Here is a 20,658-nt window from a genome sequence, read left to right as displayed (position 1 = left end):
GTAAGTTTGCTTACCCTCCACAAAAAAGTTCCTTACCTGGACTTATAAGAAGCTTTATTACAAAGGAAAACTATATCAGTTTGACGATTAGCAAAATCCTTCTCTCTACACAGAGGCTTTCAAAGACATCCTGTTACTTTTATATGAAGGGGTACATCTATTAACCAAAAATTAGAGTTACTTTTTATGTAAGGATACATGTCAATCAACCAATCACTTTTTATCGATCAATCAATCCCTTTCTGTCTAAAATTATTCACTATAAAAGTATTGAAATAACATTAAATAACAGAGTTCTATTTAGACAAACTAATTATCTATCTATACATATTTCTATCAAAGTCTATCAATCATCAATAATACTTGGATAAACCTTATTGTCTATAAATCTATCCACCTATCAATTAATAAAAAAAACTCACCAGACTATGAAAAGTATTGACATGATCTTCCAGACTTGTAGTTCTGTTGAATGCCAGCTTACAGAATTTACATTTGAAAAGGTGGGGAGTGATAAAATGGGCTGTCAATATGTTCCAGTTCTTAAATTCTTCCTGAAATTTGATAATTGATTGACTAAGTGAGGAGTAGGTTGCGGGTAAATTCTGTAAAGGTGTGAGTTTTAAGGTTTATAAACAGTGGTAGAACGATAATATTCACTAAATATGTGTATTCCTTATTGAAATGAACTATAGACAAAAAATATTTTTTTAAGTTAACACTACCTGAAAATTGATAAAAAAAACCCCTGAAAATTTCACCGAATGCTTTGCTAATGTAAAGCTGACAAAACGTAATTTTTAACATAAAGTACGTAGAATTACCATAGATGGACAATCAAATAATGTTTAAAAAAATTGATATCTTTGAAATAATTGGCATTATTTGTAATTTTTGAAACTATTTCCAATAATTTTTTTTTATAATTGTAAATTTGGTTATTATTGTCAGTTTGACATTAGCGAAGCAGTCGATGCTTTTTTCGATTTGTTAAACTCAAAATTTTTTTTTCTTCTCTATAATTCTTTTCAATAAGGAATACACATATTTAGTGAATATTATCGTTCTACTCCTGTTTTTAGGCCTTAAAACTCACACCTTTACGGAATTTACCCGCAACCAACTCCTCCCTTTATTACCCTAGATGGTTTATCATACAAAATATCAAAGGGGGAGGCGGATGTGCAACTTTTTGAAACCAAAAGTAAAACTTGCATGATCTCAGCCCATAAAAGAGTTACAGCTTTAAAATTCGGCACAGCAGTTGCTTATGTTGAGAACAATATGGAACTGTGAAGAAACGGCGGCGGAACTGCCGCTCCCGCCAAATTTTTTTTTGCCTTTTCTCGCCATAATAGACAATTATCAATCATCTGAGATAAACTTTTTTCCATAAAAATTTCGCTTATATTTTCACTTGACACATAATTATCAAATATTACAAGTGTCACATTAAAATATAAGGGTAATTTTTATGAGAAAAAAAGTTTAACTCAGATGATTGAGAACTGTCTAATTTGGCGAAAAAAGGCAAAAACAAAACGTTTCTTCACAGTTCCATATTGTTCTCTTCAAAAGCAACTGATGTGCCGAATATTAGAGCTGTAACTCTTTTATAGATCATGCACGTTTAACTTTTAGTTTCAAAAAGTGGCACATTCGCCTCCCCCCTTTATTATATTGTTTTTTTTTGTGTAGCCATTGTTTCTTAGTGTTTGGACCTAAGCAGTTATTATATATTGATACAATATAAAAATAACTGCACTATCGTACCAAAATATGAACATGTTCTAACAAATACTATGGCCGGAATGTTCCTACACTGTGGTACAATTAGGCCAATCAAGGAATCAATCGTTGAGACTTTCTATTTTTATTGATTTTTCAGTAGAGATATAAAAAGTTTACATATTTTCTACACAACAAAGCAGATATTACTTTGGTGTTAAGATATTCATTTTAAACTAAAATAACTGACGTTCGTTTGTATTGACTTCAGGAATGGACCCAGGCAGGGTTAATGCTATATTCTATAGATATGTAAACCTATATGAAATTATCAATTGAGCTTACCTTACAAAATTTGCAGATAAATGGACCATTGACTGGATCAATTGGCGTATCATCTTCAGAATTGATTTCTTGGGCTGGGATGTCTTCTTTAAATATACACACTTTATTTAGGACTAGTGGCTACGCCTCTGGAAGCCCCTAGGGGTAGGGTGTAAAAAGTCAAACCCCGCTATTTTCAATTTGTGTTTTAAAAGGAAAAAGTAACAAAATATTTTTATTTTTTTTTTGGGGGGGGGGGGGGATTTTCATTTGAAGGGTGGAGAATGAAATATCCTTCTCCAAAATACTAAAAAACTATCCTTGGTCTTATAAGAAGTTCTACTGTAAAGGAGAACCATATCAGTTCAGCGGTTAGCGAGATTCTCCACTGCAGAAAAAATTTAATACTGTATAGAATAGGATCAGTTAATGAACAAAGATCTTTTTTTTTTTGGGGGGGGGGGGGCTGGTAGCTCTATCCATAAATTAAGTACGTTCCTTTTGCACTTTTATCATCTTCGCTTGTTGAGTTAATTGATATAGGACTTTCACAACCTTTCTTCTTAGCAAATATGGCAGTCTCATTCTCATCTACTTACATTTAAAAGTTGTTTTTAATCTTCCATAAAACTGTTATTTAATTCCAAAGTGTTAAAATCCATGATATTTTTTTCATAATTTGAACTAGCAAGTCACTATCGCCCACGAAAATTTTAAGACACTCTGTAGTAATATCCGTCATTTAGACAACAAACCCATGGATCTAAGGGGTAAGGGATAAGACAATGGCAGATAAATTGATGTAAATTCCCAATGATGATAAACAAAAAAAACTTTTTTAGATCAGAATTAATTGTTGTAACGTTTCGACACTTAATGAACCAATCAATCAAAACTCAATTATAGTCCACAATTATAAAGCTAACGAATAAGAAAACGTTATTATAAAACTTTGGGGACTAGTATAATAAACAGCCTAATGGCTCATCCCTTCCTGCAAAAAAACCACTGTTATTTTGAAGTCCAAGCCATATAACGGCGACAGGCGGTGAGTTTTAAGTAAATTTAACCGAAGCCTGTGAATAGAACTGTTCAGTTTTACTTTTTGCAATACATATCTAATGAAAAAATGCCACCTTCTAAGTATTCTTTTTTATTCTTAAATATAAGAAAATTAGGTAAATTTAGGTAAAGTAAATTGTACCTACGTCTTATTAAAGTGTTCGTATAAAGATTAATATTTAAAAGCAAAGCATTTCTACGTTTACGGTATGCTCGCCTATTCATTCATAACGGATACTTTTGATGGTAATTTTGGGCACATTAAAGTCGTTCTGTCAATTTAAACTTTGTATTTAAATATTCGAGTATCTTTGTTCAAGCAAAACAACACTGTCTACAATACAAAGTAGCTTGATGCCTGTCCGTCCGTCCCTTAAGATCTCAGTAACCACTGAACCGATCGGATTCTTCTCTTAAGGGTATATACCTATTGGTGTTGTAGTGGTTTTAAGCTATTTTCTTGGGGGGTGGGACACCCCAAACCCCCCAAAAAATGAAAATTCCCCCCCCCAAAAAAAAAATAAAAATTTTTTTTTAGGAAACTACTTCACATAAAAGTGCAGTACCAGAAATACTTAATTTTTTTCTTTACTTTTTATTTTATTACCTATTGGGGCAAAGCCCCTAGATCCTTGGGGCGAAGCCGCTAGTGATCATAATAAAAGGTAGGCCTAATGTAAACGTTCATGAATTTTTGACACCCATTAGATTAATTTAACTAATTGGGTATAGTCCCTTTCGTGGCAACGCCACTTAAGGGGCAATGCGTCGTATTTTTAAAATGGCTTTTTATAGGTTAGGTTATATTGGGTTAGGTGATTGCCCCAAAATTTTTATGTATATTGTCATTCTTGTTTTTTTTTGTGCATAAATTCCATTTTTCCTTGCAATTTATTAAACAAATACAATAAATATTTTATGCTGATGCTATTTCATTTATTTTGCATTTTTTTAAGGCAAAGGTTTCATTAATAAATAATTATGAAGCCTTATTTGTAGTGCAGTTTTTCTACAAGTGAATTGATTGGTCTGTCGCAGGAATAAGGTAAAGCAAATAAGGGAAATAAAGAAGTTGTATCAACTTTTTTGCTTTTTATTTAAGATAGCTAGCCGGTTCTTTCAGTAAGTAGTAGATGTAAATTTTTTCATAGAATTCAGATATGCAATCGGTTTTTTTGTAGACCTCTTATTTTTTAAGTAATTTAAGTTTTTTAAAAAAATAATTAAGTCGGTTTTAAGGTACTAAAACGCAACAAAATAAAAGAAGAAAATAGCCAGTATGAACAAAAATAGTAAGATCTTTAATTTGACACCTTACTTTTAAAATTCTGTTGAGTAATTGTTGAAAAAATCTATTTTTTTAACCTCGGTTTAATCAAAACATTAAACCTAAATATTTTCTCATACAGACATAAAAAATATGGGTTCATATATACCATTAGAATGAGAAAAATAATATGAATCCATTCTAAGCGAAATTGAAAAAGTTTTAAAAAATTGTAATAAAAAATAGAAAAAATAAAAAGTTTATTTTAAGAATTGTAACTACTAAACTAGCCAATCACAAATCGCAAAAATTGACGAATCGGGAAGCTTAATCTATAAAATTAACCTATAGAATTGCCAGAAAAAAAGGAGAACGTTCATACAATATATACAATAGATACTACAATAAATATAGTGATATTAAAGAACATGTAAAGAATGAAAAATTATGAACAAATATGCATCAGTCTGTTTATAAACTTCAAAACAATGCAGTTAAAAATACATTATTGTTTCTTGTGTTTAAAAAATATCTGCTACATTGCATTGTCTTTTGTTTAGGTTTAGTTCAGGTTTGGTTCAAGCTAACCCTTTAAAGCCGAAAATTATGATTCTTAAAATAAACTTATTTTTTTTGTAATAGTTTTATAAAACTTTTTCAATTTTGCTTAGAATAGATTCGTAATATTTTTCTGATTCTAAAGGTATATATGAACCCATGTTTTTTATGTCTGTTTGAGAAAATATTTAGGTCTAAAGTTTTCATTAAACCGAGGTTAAAAAAATAGATTTTTTCAATAATTACTCAACAGAATTTTAAAAGTAAGGTGTCAAATTAAAGATCTTACTATTTTTGTTCATACTGGCCATTTTCTTCTTTTATTTTGTTGCGTTTTAATACCTTAAAACCGACTTAATTATTTTTTTAAAAAACTTAAATTACTTTAAAAATATGAGGTCTACAAAAAAACCGATTGCATATCTGAATTCTATGAAAAATTTTACATCTACTACTTTCTGAAAGAACCGGCTAGCTATCTTAAATAAAAAGCAAAAAAGTTGGTACAACTTCTTTAAAATAATATTTTTGGGGCTAATAAAAAGGTCTATAATTTTACTAAGTGGTGCCCCCAACGACTGCTGAAAATCAAGTAAAGGTTTCGTGTTTTCACCCCGAATAAATTTCGATGCTATGGCTATCAATATTTTAATCTTTAAGGAAATGACTAGAAAGAGGAAAACGTAGTTATGGCCTTGACGCTATTGGATGTCATCGTTTTGGTTAAAATTAATTACTAACTAACTGTTTCAACAGCTAAAGCGTTTATGAGAAAATAGTTAGTGATTTACTTTGTTAACCTATTGTAAGTTTTTTTGTGCGTTAAGATCTTGCTAAGCGTTTGGGTTCTTTGAGTTCATTTCAAGGTTTTAGGCTATTTTATTATTAGATTTAATCTCTGGAATGATTTAGGTATTTTAATCCCCCATTTCTCCCTCTCACCTTCTAGTGTAAATATAAAAAAAGTTGAATACTAGGAAGGACGGGGGAGGAAAGGGGTGTAGATTAATTATTAATTTTAAAAAATCCTTTAATTTAAAATAAAATGCAAAGGGATAGTTTCACGAAGTGCATTTAAAAAAAAATAGTGAACTGTAAGTTTTTTCTATTTTAAATAACGTAGTAGTGCATAATATAAAGTTATTGATTAAGATTAAGAGATTTTACCAGGGATTTTCCTTAAAAAATGAGTTTTTCATTTTTATTTTCAACTTCGTTGCGTGTTATATATGGCAAAAACTTTTTTGTCATAAATACAACTTTAGATAGCATTTACTAGTTAATAGAACTTTAAACTTTTTATACAACAAAATACACATAACAACAAAGAATGACCAATAAAATATTCAGTATGGTACTTAGAGTAGTGATCTTTTTATATGTTTTAGTAGAATATATTAGGCATTTGATAGATATGATTGTGATAAAGAATTTTAACATTGACCTGACCAAACTTTTTTTATTTGACAACATCTAAAAGAGTTAGTGATTTGCAACATAAATTACATGAGAATGGTCTTTTTATATATATATATATGTTATATGGTTAGTTGGTATTTCCGCGTGAGATAATGTGTATATTGTAAGTAAACCGGACGGCTTTCTTTATTTTTTTAAAAAGAATCTATAGAAAACCTGACCTATAGTGAACCGGACGTTATTTTTTATGTTTTTTAAGTAACTTGTCCCAAGGGGAACCCCTGTTCAATTTTTTTATAACTCTTGTGAAATATGTGGAAAAAGATTATCTAAAATTGGTGTTTTGGCTTTACATATTTGGAAAAAAAATAGACCATTCTCATGTAATTTATGTGGCAAATCTCTTTAACTTTTTTCGATATTGTCAAATAAAAAAAGTTTGGTCTGGTCAATGTTAAAAATTCTTTAACATATAATCATATCTATCCAATGCCTAATATATTCTACTAAGACATATAAAAGTTCACTACTCTAAGTACCTTAACTCTTTAAATACACTTCATAGAACTATCCCTTTTAGGGCACATTTTATTCATACTACAAATATTTGATACTTGACACGAAGTATTTGGATTTTCCTTTAATGTTTCCATAATAACATTCTCAAGTTAATTTTTAATAAAACTTTCTAACCAAGGTTACGCAGGGAGGGAGGGGACATTGGGATGCTTATTACGCTAGTCCCCAAAGTCATATAACGTTTTTTTTTATTCGTTTGCTTAACAGCATTGATTAGTTTGTTCATTTAGTTGAGTGTCTAAACGTTTGAACAACTAATTGTAATGTAAAAGGATAATTTTGTGTGTCTTCGTAGGGGATGTATTGTATATCAATTTATCGACCATTGTCTTTTCCCTTTAGTCCCTGAAGACTCACATGGGGTCTAAAGTCTTCAAGTCTAAGCAGCATAACAACATACTGTAGCACATTCTAATCAGGGATAAGACAATGAATGATAAATTATACACATATGTCCCAAATTATAATGATAAAACAAAATTAACCCTTCTGTAGATAAATGTTTGGTTCAAAAGTCTGCACACTACTAGTTGGGAACCAACTTATAAAAATTTAAGAAAAGTACTCAATGTTTTTGAGCCGACAAATAAGAAGACGTTGTAGTAATACTTTGAGTACTAGTGTAATCTGCAGTCCAATGTCATCTCCCGGATAGTCATAGGGGAAAAGTTTTGTGTGATTTCAATGTTTTACCCAGGGATTAAGGGAGAAAACAATGGGTACCTATTCTCCCCCTCCCCAAAGTTATGATAAACAAAATTACCCCTTTGATTCCTCATAAACATTTATGGAATTCAAAGCTTGGATATTTTATTTCATAATACATACGGACATATTCGTAAAAAAAATTGTTTGCTAGGCATATAAAATAGAAATAATAGTTTTGTTAACAATTTTAAGGCAACAAAATTTAAATTATTAGCTCGAGTTTTCTTTTTACTGCTATGTAAAGATAGTGTTGTCCTTGTTAATGGTAAGAATTACCCCATATAAAGACCACTCAAAAATAATCTTTCTTCAAAGGTTTAGATAAATTAGGGATCTTAGGATACAAGACAATTATGACAAATTAGCCTTCTGTAGATTAAAATTAATTGTAGAAAAGTTAAGAAACAGCTACGACAGATTTATAATGTATATCCAAAGCATGCAGCTTGCCAGTTATTATTATTATTATTAAGCGGTTATGTTTAGCGGCTGGTTGAATATAGCTGCCGAGCCCTAGGAATACTTATCATAAATATTTATTCTTAGTCTATTATCGTTTTTTTTCGTTGTCAAAAGCAGCATCGCTCTTGGCTTTAAAGGAAACCACTCAACGAAAAGGAAAGAGTTTTTCTCCTCCCCCCATGGCAAAATGGGATGAAACACTTATCTAAACCAAACTTAAAACACAAAGGAACTGAAGAATAAAATCGGCAAAACCCGGTGCACGCTTCTGATCTGAGCAATCCATTTTTTACCGCTATTCAGAATTTGTCGCGGCAATCAATACGCATCAACTTTTAGACATAATAATACAAAGTAGCTTGATGTCTGTCCGTCCGTCCGTCTGAAGCTTAAGATCTCGGTAACCACAGAACCGATTGGATTCTACTCTTCAGGGTATATACCTACTGGTCCTGTGATGGTTTTAGGCTATTTTCTTGGGAGGTGGGACACCCCCAACTCCCCCCCCCCCCAAAAAAAAAAATCCCCCCCATTTTTTTTTGTAGAAGATTTCCTTGGTCCTTTTTTTTACAATTTCACCTTAACTTTTTTTTTGATCAAAGAGGCTAGGGGCGAAGCGAATTATTATAATGTTTAATGAAAGCCAATTATCAGATTAAATATAAACGTCAATTACCGTTAAAGATTATTTTATAATTAACCTTTTATTCATTGTTCTAGAAGCAAAGCTTCTGTATAAAATTTGTGATCTTATGTTTGACTGCAACTGTGGCGCAGTTACTCACATGTACTGTGGCGCATTTACTCACATGTACTGTGGCGCAGTTACTCACATGTACTGTGGCGCATTTTAACTAATATGTTGGGTAATTAACGGCGTTGATTACGAGATAAATAAATCTCTTAGAGAGGGATACGTTAAGTTCTCTCATTCGTTGAATTAAGATCATTAGCGACTTTCTTCTATAAATCTAGATTAGGTTGTACAAACTAACATTGTCCAAACATTTAAGCAGTACTTTCAATTTACAGAACGGGTTTTTATTTTCTTTATCATATCTAGGGGTAAGTTGTACATCAATTTATTGTTCTTTAACTTTTCCCTTAAGATCCTAGAGTATTTTCTTGGATATGAGATCTTTCTAGTAGTACTTCTACTTTATAAGTTACAACTAAAAATGTTGGTACGTTCGGTCTTTTTTAAATAGAAAAATTGAGAAGCAATTAACTATGATATCCTTGTTATTTACATCAATTGAAAATTGAACAACAAAATTTTCAAAATAATAGATTTTGACGTTTTTAACAGGGAAATGTATTCAAAATTATTTTTGAAAAACATCGGTGAAACAAATTCTTTTTTGACATAACAATGGTAATTCTACGCTTAAGTAGCGCAGTAATAAAATTATTATAGCGTTTTATTAGATAAAAAGTCCTTAAGAAGTTTAGTCAACTGGCGTGTGTTGGTGACGCTACATAAATTCATATGACTATTTCTAATAAAATACAGAAATGGATATAGAATATACGTGGATATTATGACAGAGGAAAAATTGTCTTCAATTTAGGTTGCCAACATGGACATAACTTATTGGTCAATTTGTTAATCTAATAGGAGGGGAGGGAATAGGGTAAAGGGGGTAGATTAGCGAGACCGTTAGTTTAGCCAGCTGCAAGTTTCAGTTTATTAGAGGTCATGATAATCTGGTGTAAGATCCAAATAATAATATATCCATAAATACAGAATACCTGTCTCTCAGTTTTATTCCGCACTTAAACTTCATAGGAATTCAAAAAAACATTTCTTCAGAACTTTATTTTAAAAATCTCATAATTGTTCATATTTAAATAACTCCTTAATTTGACTTGTTTTATCTAATAAAAAATGTATTCTTATGTTAAAAAAGACTTTTTTTGTTTGGTTAACCAGAGGGAGGGGACATTCAACTGTAAATTACTGTTATAATCAGCGTGTCGGAGCCGTTTAAATTTGATGCGGCTCCGGCTCCGCGGAGCCGTATCTGGAAATACGGCTCCGGCTCCTACCTTAAAATTAATATATCAATTTTTGTTCATTATTGAATTTGATAAAATAAAATAAATACCTAATATAAAATATTTTGCTTTTATTTGATTAAAGCTATATAAAAGTAAAAGGATGGAGCCGGAGCCGTTTTTAACGAAAAATACGGCTCCGACTTAACCAAAAATGTAGCTGCTCCCGGCTCCAGCTCCAAAACGCTGGTTATAATAACTTTTTCTTATATGTTGGCAAAAACACTTTGGGTACTTTTGTTTATCATAATTAGGGATTAATGTCAATCTTCTTCAAGAGAAAAACCAACTATCCCCTTCAACAGACGTGAAACAAACTCCTAGAATCTTTGATAATTTACTACATAAACGTCCTTGTTTTTATTTGTTTGCTTCTTAAACAATGTTTTTTTCTTGTTATTTATGAATTATTTTGTTGCTTTCATTATTTTATATTTATTTAATATTATTTGAGTTTTTATAGTTAATGAAAGAGATATTATTATTACTCCATTTATTTCAATTTTGAGAACTAAAAAAATACAACAAAGAAATAAAAATGAATAGAAAAATACTGCTGTAACAATATTAAATTGCGGTTGTAAACTATAGGAGAGGAAAACTGAGTGATGATTTTGTAAACAACTTTTGCCTAGAGAAGAACTGTCGGCTACAGAACCGGTTTTCACATTGTCGACATCTCCTTCTGAGCCCTTAAATTACGCACCCAACTTTATTATTGATGCAAATAATATACTGTTTTATATTCAATCCTGAAATTCTATTTTAAAAAATATTTTCATGCTTTAGTAAGTAAATACTTTAGACTGAAACAATTTGACTTTAGAACTAATACCAAAAATATATCAAATTAAAGAACAGTGACAAAGATTCTTGCAAGCCTAAAAAGTACAAGTAAAAAGATTTTAGTGTAAATATTTTGTTATATATTGTAGTTTCCAATCTTTTGGAATTTCGAATTATTTACATAAAAAAGTTTTGAACTTTGTCAATGTCCTTAATTTAAATTTTATATTCTCTAACCTGTTTGGCCACAGCTAGATTCTCAAAAACAAAACTGGCCAAAGAGTCATCAGTTCCTGACAAAAAGTCCTCTGCATTGAAATCAGTTGATTCCCCCAATTTGGCGCCAAAATCAAAATCAGCTGCAGACGATTCCGCAGTTTTACCGCCAAAACTGAACAATGAATCAGCAGGTTCATCATTTTTAGCGCCAAAATCAATATCAGCTGATGGTTCTGGTTGTTCAACATGGGCGGTGCGAAGATGGCGCTCCATGGTTTTGGCCAGGATAAACATTCTAAATAAATTTATTTATTCAGATAAAAATATTAAATTCAGTTAAATTGTCACTAAAATAGAATTCAGAACTAATACTTTATTATGTGTTCTTTTGACTGCAACAAAGCATGCGATTTATTAACGAAATTTAACTATCTTATAATAAATAATATATTTATGTTAATTCTTATATACAATATACATACATACGCCAATATTTGAACAAAAAAACTATCACATTAGCATATTTAATTTAATTATTGTATTCTTAAATACTTACTTAGTACATCCTGAATGAGAGCAGGCAATAGGATGAGGAGATTCTTCATGCTTGCTCAGTCGAGTCTAAAAGAAATACCATATTAGGTATTTTGCTATTCTATGAATTTGAAAATAATAAATTTGATTTTGCTATTTTTATATTTCATTGAAAGGTTTTGTGATTTTTAAAATTTTAATTCAAATAAGTTATACAGGGAGATGTATGTTAATGAATATAACAACGAATTTAGTTAAATGACAGAAATCTTATTTTAATTTAAGCAAACATTCTCCTAAATTTAAAGAATCACCTTACACTATATGTTTATGGTTCCTGTAATACCTAGTAGTACTATCATGCATTTTACTATATATTTCTGATCTACATTAACTTGCATAAAAATTAAATATCCTTTTTTAAAATCAGTGTATCCTCTATCCAGCTGTCCTTACACATATAAAATGTATTGCAGCAAAAAAATATTAAATCTAAATCTTTCATGTGTACCTACCTACTTAATTTAGATTTTTTTCTAAATATCTATCAACTTACTTTTAATTTCTAAATTTTCATCTGTCGATCTACAAATTCTATCTTTATATTTACCTAACCTAACGGCTACGCCTCTAGAGTTCATTTACCAGGTTATATCAAAGTTTCAAAAAGGGGGGAATTATATAAGGTTCATAACTTTTGGGAGGTTTAAGTTTTCCTCCCCCTTATTGTTTAAAGCACTCTGTAACCTAAAAGGAGCTTCACTGCAAATGAGAGGTATCAGTTAATGAGATCTTTTAGAGCACACAGACAGACATCCTGCATCATTCATACTTGGTTAAACATATCTTTCTAGCAGTCTATCTATCTTAATGAGTATTGAAAGCATTGATTTAGATGATAATTTAACGAGTTGGCAAAGTTTGGTTAAAATGATTGAAATTTCAACAACAAATACATACATATTGTAACATCCTATTTGTTTATTTTAGATTATATATAATACCCCTCTGTACAGTGAACAAAGCTATCATGTATTAGAATCAAAGGGTTCCAAATACACGCAGGTATCTTAAGGATAAGACAATGAACGATAAATTGATATACATTCCCAATTAAGATATTCAAAAATAACCCATTTGTAGATTAAATCATTAGTTGAAAAGTTTAGAGCTATATTTAGAGTAGGGTAACGCGGGGTAAATGCGGTAGGGGGGTCTAATTCCGGTCACTCGACTAACTTTTTTAAAACCGTTTTTTAACGGTGTTCTAAACGTTTGCGAGAGATCTTCAGAAAAGCAAAGTTGTAGTTTATTGCCTATACTTTCATTTCTTACTTCAGCAAATTTTTGTCAGATCACTCCTTCTATGATTTTTTTGCCCTCAAAAAGTTGCAAAAAATTTGCAAAAAAAAAATTTCAAAATAGGCCATGTTCAACCTAAAATTGTGAAAAAATGGTAAGTCCTATTGACCCGCGGGTTTTTGTAAAATGAAAGATATGGCATTGATTTATCGTTTGCAATTGGAGGCGTTGTTCTAACTTGATTTTTTCATAATTTTTTTTTCGTCTCAAAAATATGGTCTATTCCGGTCACTTTTTTTACTTTTTTTTTATTACTGTATTTATAAATTTATAATACCCTAACTTTTTTTTCAGGTGATCTGGAAGCATGAACAACCTCAATGCATGACAAAGGCTTTAACCTTCCCTTGCCTGTTGTTAGATGTACATTATTAGTCATTTTACTGCTTGTATTATGTCATGTTTTGTTGCCTAAGCTTTTCAAATTGTAAAGACATTTAAAATTTTTCAGACACATTTTTATAGTAATGGGAAGAGTATATCACCCAAAGGAACGCCTTAAATATTTGCCTGAAGATGTATCAGCTGCATTGGCTCATGTAAGAAGGGGTATGTCTAATAGAAAGACCGCTAGAAGATTTTAAATTCCATATGAAACTCTTACATCTTTTTCGTATAAGAGGGTGTTCGCGATTTTTGCGCGGTTTGGATTTTTTATGTCAAATCGGCTAGGATTAAGCTAGAAAGGTGTTTAAGGTGTCTATAGAAAGCTCTTTGCATGTCCTAACAAAAACTCCCCAGGATATGGGTTCTATCTCCAAGATTTAGAGTACATATTCAAAATTTTGCATTTTCAAAATTTCTGTTGCATAAAATGTGTTGAAATATTAGAGTTAGACCCCATATCATTTCGAGTTAATTGTCAGGCATGTAATTTTGCATCTTTAGACACCTTAACCACCCTTGTAGGTCAATCCTAGCCAATTTGAGACAAGAAAAATTGTATCAAAAACTGCTGTCAAAACTGGCAGGATTTTTAAAATTAAATTTTTTTTTGGAAAAAATCACTTTTTTCAAGAAATTCCAAGACCTGCGAATCAGAAATTGCCTCTAATTTATGTATAAAGCTTAAAAAAACCTAATCATATAATAAAAAGTATGATTTTTTTTTAAAAGTTTGCATGAAAAAAATTGATGTTTTTTTTGCGATTTTACCGACTTTTTTAAAATGGGGAAAATGTTGTCAAAAAATTGTCTGATCTGCATGCGACTAGTACTGTTAGAAAGCTAATGACCTCAGCTTTCTACTCATAGTTTAAAATTAAAAAAAAAAATACTTTAAGGGGGTGTTCCACCCCCCCAAAGTCAACTGACCGAAATAGCCCCACCGGTGGGGCTATTCCGGTATAGGCCAACCGCCGCCCTTTAAACCGATTTTTGACCGACTTCTAGTTGCGAGATCTTAATGGGACCAAGACAGGCTTCTTCGTTATTGCCATATCGTTCATTTGCACTCTTAAAAACCGGAAAAAGTTTTTGGGAAGTATGTTTTTTTTTAAGTTGAAGAAAAAAATTGACCGGAATTACCCCGCGTTACCCTATCTTTGACATAGAAATTTTAGAAAAAAAAGGGTTGCGAGGGAACCATTTACTTTGCCTAGGAAACTACCTCACTTATATATCTGAGTAAACATAGAAACACAAATATAAATAAATATACACACTCACACCCATTCACTCACACTCCCACACACTCAAACACAGCTCTACACAATAAGAATAACAAAGTTTACTACAAGATTCAATTTGAAACTAGCATACAAAATTGAACGTTTTTTTATTTTAGCTATTCAGATTAGGTCAGATGTGAATCTATTAAAAATTGCTCTAAATAAAATAGAATGCCATCAACTGATATACTAGACTCTATCTAAAAAATGCTGAGCTTATAATATTGTGCCTTATAATCCTAGGAATCAATGTTTCATCTTATTGTATTCTTCATTTCTTCTTCATTTTGGAAAAATATTTGCTATTTTTAATATGGGTTACTTTGCTAAAAATTTTCATTCGAATTTAAATGGGATTTGTATATTCAGTGAGAATAATAATGATATTTAGACTAAATATGTAGAAAACAAGCTAAATCAATAAACAATAAATCTTGAGTCTCTAATAAAAACTAAAATAATAATATCCAAAGTTGCGCGGCAAAATTGTTTAATTTTAGAAGGCATATTTTTGTGCAAAAGCCTTGTTTAACTCCTAAAAATTTGTTAAATTAATTAAAATGGCAAAATGTAAGCATTCAAAGGGACAATTTAAGTAGCGAAGCAACACTATAGATGCTTGTTTCTGTCTTAACTGCTATAATGTCTATTTTTATTAGTACGGATCGAAAATTTCCTTTCCAATCGTTCTATGTCCCTTTACTTCCCTTCCATTTTTTCCCCTTCCCTTTAAAGTTCCTTCAGACTTTACTTTCCCAAATAGAAAAGTGTTTATATGTTTATGTATATGAGTTCATGGCAAGTTTAAAGATGAAAGGGAATTTTAACCCCCTAACAAAAAAATTAACCCTATTTTTAAAAAACAAAAGACAAGGGAGGGGGGGGGGGGGGGTTAAAAAAACCTCACCACTCCCTAGATATTTACTTATGCATTTGTATTATTATTTTAAGTTGCCGCAAGTACATAAAGGAACTATCTATAGAAAAGCTTTGCTTCAGTAAAGCATGATCCTCGTACTGTGATTTTAATAAAATTTATTTAAAATAAGATTAAGTTCCATTGAAAGATTTCATACATTGACAACACTTTAAACACAAATATCAAACAGATAAGGAGAGGGGGTGTATATTCTAGAAATATCGTAACCCGCGAGCTTAAGTTTAAAATTAATCTAAAATATTAAGAAAGTTTGTTCTTAGTGATCGCTAGTCTGTACTTTTCAGATTATAATATACATAACTTACTGGTCCAAATTCTATTGGTGGTTATATTTACTTTCTAAGATAAAAAAAGGAAAACTGTTGTAGTTTTGACTCTAAGGTGACATTTGATTAAAATATTGGAATAACTTTACAACAATTCATTAAAGAGGCGGAAAAAAAGTTTCTTAATTAACAGATATTTTAAAAATCTCTACTTGAACCATTTAATTTTCGATCATTTTAAAACAATTTTGCGAACCTCTTGAATTTCAAAATTTGGCATTATCCCGCAAAATGACGAGCGACAACCGCCCCCCTCTCAGCCACTACCATCACTTTTTCCATTTTTTGAAAACAAAGAATTTGTAAACCCTGTGGAAAGCTCTTATAATTCTCCTCTAACCCATAATCAGCCTAACCAACAACAAAAAATAAACAAATAAAAAATATTTATAAATTTTTTTTTTAAGAATCAAATTAATTTGAAGTGAAATTATCTCAAAATTTAAAATATGAAAGAAATATGTTATTTGTAAATTATTCTACAATATCTAAAATTTTAGATTTGAAATTGAAACTTGATATTTTATGTACTAGGTAAGTAGTTAAAGAGATTTATTGTAAAATATTGAGATTGTTTCATAGAACTGTGCACAATTTCTAGACTTTTGTGGTTGATAGATATCTTCTATAAATCTAATAACAATTAAAATTTGTTTACAAATTAATTGGAAGGTGTGTGTGGCGGTAAATTAGTGAAACTGGAGTAATTGACCTTTAAAGGTTTGAATTGTAACCAGAAAATGGAAAACTCTGATCTCAATTTTTATTTTAGGTTGGGTAATAAACTAAATTAAATCTTTTTATCTCTCAGTATGTTTATAAATAAACCAATCAATACATGAAAGAATACATCTATCTAATTTCCTATCTTTCTGTGTTTCAACAAATCTACCTTTGTCTGTAATTAAAAATATATATATACTTAATTCTTATCTTCTATCTTGTAAATGAACAAATCAAAATGCTCAACTATCAATCAATCTTACTCACCTCTGGAACAATAATTCCACAAATCCTGCACTCTGTCTTTCGTTTATCTGGCGTTCCAGGGGCCCTAATTTCTGGGGTGCCAGGGCCCCCAAAGTCAGGTGTTGCGGTGCCCAATAAGTCAGTTTTGTCTTCGTCTATATCCATATCAATCGACTTTGTTTCTATGTCCATTTTTTCAGTTTTTGAATGTTCTTTTTCTTTCTCTCCTATTAAAATTTTCTATGATTTGGTACCTACTCAATTTTTATTTACCTATGAAACTTAAAAAGCCTAGGGTAAGACGGGGCGAACTCGGGTGTTTTTTCGGGCCTTTGAAAAAAAAGGGACAAAAATTTTTTTTTTTTTTAAATGGTACCAAGACCATTAGAAAGATCTCGGAAAAGCCTAACAGGTCCTAAAAGAACATTATCATAGGACTTTGGGAAGTTTGTCAAAATTGGACCTAAAAATTTCTAGGCGAAGTCGGTGGTTGATTTTCAAGTTTCCAAAAACCTATGATACATTGATTTAATTACAGCATGCCTAAAAGGTTAAAGTTGCTAAATGTTATAGAGCTTTCAAAAAATATTTTATGAAGATCGGACAATATTTTCTACAAAAAAATTCATTTTTTTAAAGTACGAGAAATTTTACTTTTTTATAGATTTTATATAAAATTGAAAAAGTTAGTATAAAAAAGCAAAAACCGAGCTCGCCCCGCGCCAGAAAAGGTAATTTTCTGAAAAAAACTAAACAAGCTTTTTTCAAGATTTCAACGCAAATGGATAGCCCATTGAATGCTTATTAAGTCCCCCGAAAACGTCTAACCTGTAGCTCTTACCAGTTTTTGTACAACCCAATCTTTTTCCGACCTTGTTTAGTCCGACTTTGAGACCCAATAAGTACCCTAAAAATTTTTTTGTAGGCAATTTGATAACGAACAATTTTGGTTTTATGTTTTTTTTCTGTCAGTCGATTAGAACATGGAGATAAAGGTCATTAAATGATTATGAATGTATGTCGAAAAATACCGACTTCGCCCCGCTTTACAAAAAAATATCCTCATCCCAAAATAAAATTTAAGTTATTGCTTGGTTATGAACGTAACTAAAACTCAAATAACACCCTAAATCTACTACAGTGACATGAATTCGATATTCATAGAAAGATTCCTTTGGTATTTATTGATTCTTCACCAGTTTCATTAAGCTCGTTGTTGTTTTCAGTGTTTTCTTTTTAATTTTGCGAAAAATAAATTAAACATGACAAAAAAAGAGAACAATAATGTGGTGGAATTATTCCTACCCAGTGTCCCTATTGGCCCAATAATGATATTGATCGTCTAGATCTTCTGTAGGTAGGTATCTATTGTAATTATACTTATTAGAAGTTAATATTATTTTTTGCGCACCCTGAGAATTGGAATCGTTGAAGTTGTTTAGATTTGCTGTAGAGGCTAATTCTAGCTCTCCATTTCCTTGTGATCCCTGGATAAATAGTTACAGAATGATGGATAACAATATAACAAGGAGGACGATATCCAAAGGTTGCAAAGCTTTTAACAACTATACTGATAAAAACAGATAAAATGTTTTGATGAGTAAATGTTCATAAGTTGCAAAAATCTTATTAGGACAATTATTGTTAACTATATTTCGGTTGCCCCTCTAGCACCTAGAAGCTCTGTATTCGAAGGGGGAGTTATGGTGCAGAATAATAGCATAAAAGCCTCCCAGGATCATGTAATGAAGATTTCCTAAAATCGCCAACTCGGTCAACAAAAATACTCGATTTTTTATCTGCAATAACCATGAAATAAAACCAAAGCCTTTTTAAAGCTTCTTTGGAAAGTAAAAATCAATTCGGCTGAGATCTTTAACTTAAAACAGAGGGACAGGCATAAGAAATTTCATTCTTAAAAACCAAGTTACTTCGCCCCTAATATTGAGGAGAATTGTCCCAAAGGTAATTATGGAATAAATAAATCCAAGAATTTCGCTACAGACCAAACAGAAAAAGCATCTCAATGCTTTAAAATAAGAATTACCTGTATATCATTTGATCTAGATCCCAGCCAGTCAGATTCCAATTTTGTATCAATTAGGTTGGAACTTTCTACAAGCAAACATTACATTTCAAACCGATAATAGGTACATCCAACGTTAAAGTTTCAAATAAACAAACAAAGACACGTCAAAGGATGATAAATTTAAAGGATTTTTTTAGGTCAAACGTTCCTATAAGAAGGAAACGTCCCGTCATTTTTAATGTTCCTATTTGTGGACAATTGTCTATAATGAAATACGATAAAAATATTTGATATCTTTGACAGGTAAGAACTTTGAGACAGGTAGCTGTTTTTTATTATAAATAAAAAGTTAAGCTATGCTCCAAAACAGTAACTTTAGATAAACCTGTAACAAAGTTATCATAATCCTCCAGGCTCTGATCAGAGTATGCAACAAAATCTTGGTCTGTCCCGTCAATATTTGCTGATTCTAACTCATTCAAGTTGTCACCTGGAAGAAAATAATCTATGTAAATAAATGCATTGACTACTTAGGTCAAAGCACTAGTACTTGATTTTCCTTTTTGAAGTACTAGGTAGGTACTATCTTAATATTTAGAAACATATATTAGAATATCACTCTTATTTCCTTTACTAGTGCTTTCCCTGACTCCCCTTATATGTAAGATAACTAAATAAGGGGGGGGGGGAATAAGGGGGGGGGGGAGCTAAGGGTACTTTTATTGCTATAGCCTTAACCCAAAGCAAGGCCCAAACCAGCAATACCTATAACTTGTGATACCTTTACTCTGCAGGTCTACCCACCCAGTTCCTAATGTGACCAACTTTACCTAACCCAAATTACAGTAACAAATATAAGAAAAACACCCGGACGCCACCACCGCTCTATGTTTTTAAAATAAAGTGCTAGACAGTGCTTTTTAGGGGATATTGCTCTATTACGCCCTACCTTGCTTTTCCTGCGGCTCCCCTTGGTCCTCTCCGTCTTCAGATCCACTCAGTAGAAGGTCTTCAACATCCGAACTACTTGCAATTTCATTATTAGATTCAGAGGACTTGTTCATCTGTTTTACTTTCCAGCTTCTACATAACACAAGATTACTCTTAGGGGATATTCCTAAACAGCGCAGCTATAACAGAACTAGGGTTAGGCCGGATATCTGGCAGTATAATCTTTTATATTAAACTAAAAAATACCTACTTTTTAAATTTTAAATGACTGTATTTTTTTTTTTTTTTGAAGCTAGATAAAATTTTTTTTACAGAAAATGTTTATTTATATGATATCTTAGAAATCTCAAAACATAATTTTTGGCGACGGCAGCTGTACTTGGCATAGATAGATAAACTTACTTAGGTCCTGGTTTAATTTGTGCAGCAATATCTTTAGGTATCTCCTCTGTTTCTTCAACTTTATTTTCAATGTCCCCTTCTTCACCTATAAAACAAACAGAAAAGTTAATAATCGGTGACCTAGTTGCCTGAAACCCCCACTCTTTATTTTCGAAATAAATTGTAAATTACAGGGAGGGTAGGCAGTTTTTGTATATGCTTTATCAATGCAAGGCGGGGCGGCCTTACCCTGCGCAGTCACTTCTATACCTTACCCAATATAACCTAACCTAACATGACGTAGCGTCCATCAAATGCTTTTCGAG

The 20,658-nt window shown here is 31.2% G+C and overlaps 1 protein-coding gene across 3 annotated transcripts in view; it reads right to left on the bottom strand.

Annotated features, from left to right (window-relative positions):
* The window catches only part of LOC145318830 (uncharacterized), a 78,656-nt gene that overhangs the window by 35,228 nt on the left and 22,770 nt on the right, over positions 1-20,658 (bottom strand). For 2 of the 3 annotated variants that reach the window (XM_080160469.1, XM_080160471.1), the window contains exons 3-15: positions 20,354-20,438; positions 19,950-20,083; positions 19,386-19,490; positions 19,019-19,086; positions 18,383-18,458; positions 18,146-18,203; positions 16,993-17,200; positions 11,727-11,791; positions 11,189-11,465; positions 10,797-10,857; positions 2,555-2,646; positions 2,074-2,163; positions 423-554 (exon numbers count right to left, since the gene is read on the bottom strand). In XM_080160469.1, coding sequence (XP_080016595.1) covers positions 423-554; positions 2,074-2,163; positions 2,555-2,646; positions 10,797-10,857; positions 11,189-11,465; positions 11,727-11,791; positions 16,993-17,200; positions 18,146-18,203; positions 18,383-18,458; positions 19,019-19,086; positions 19,386-19,490; positions 19,950-20,083; positions 20,354-20,438 — 1,451 coding nt within the window. The remainder of the gene's footprint in view (positions 1-422; positions 555-2,073; positions 2,164-2,554; positions 2,647-10,796; positions 10,858-11,188; positions 11,466-11,726; positions 11,792-16,992; positions 17,201-18,145; positions 18,204-18,382; positions 18,459-19,018; positions 19,087-19,385; positions 19,491-19,949; positions 20,084-20,353; positions 20,439-20,658) is intronic. The other variant, XM_080160470.1, reaches the window with a different exon arrangement.

Source organism: Acartia tonsa, chromosome 5 (assembly GCF_053477335.1).
Source record: "Acartia tonsa isolate MP-2025a chromosome 5, ASM5347733v1, whole genome shotgun sequence".
Classification (NCBI taxonomy): domain Eukaryota; kingdom Metazoa; phylum Arthropoda; class Copepoda; order Calanoida; family Acartiidae; genus Acartia; species Acartia tonsa.
This window is presented reverse-complemented; position numbering and strand designations above follow the sequence as displayed.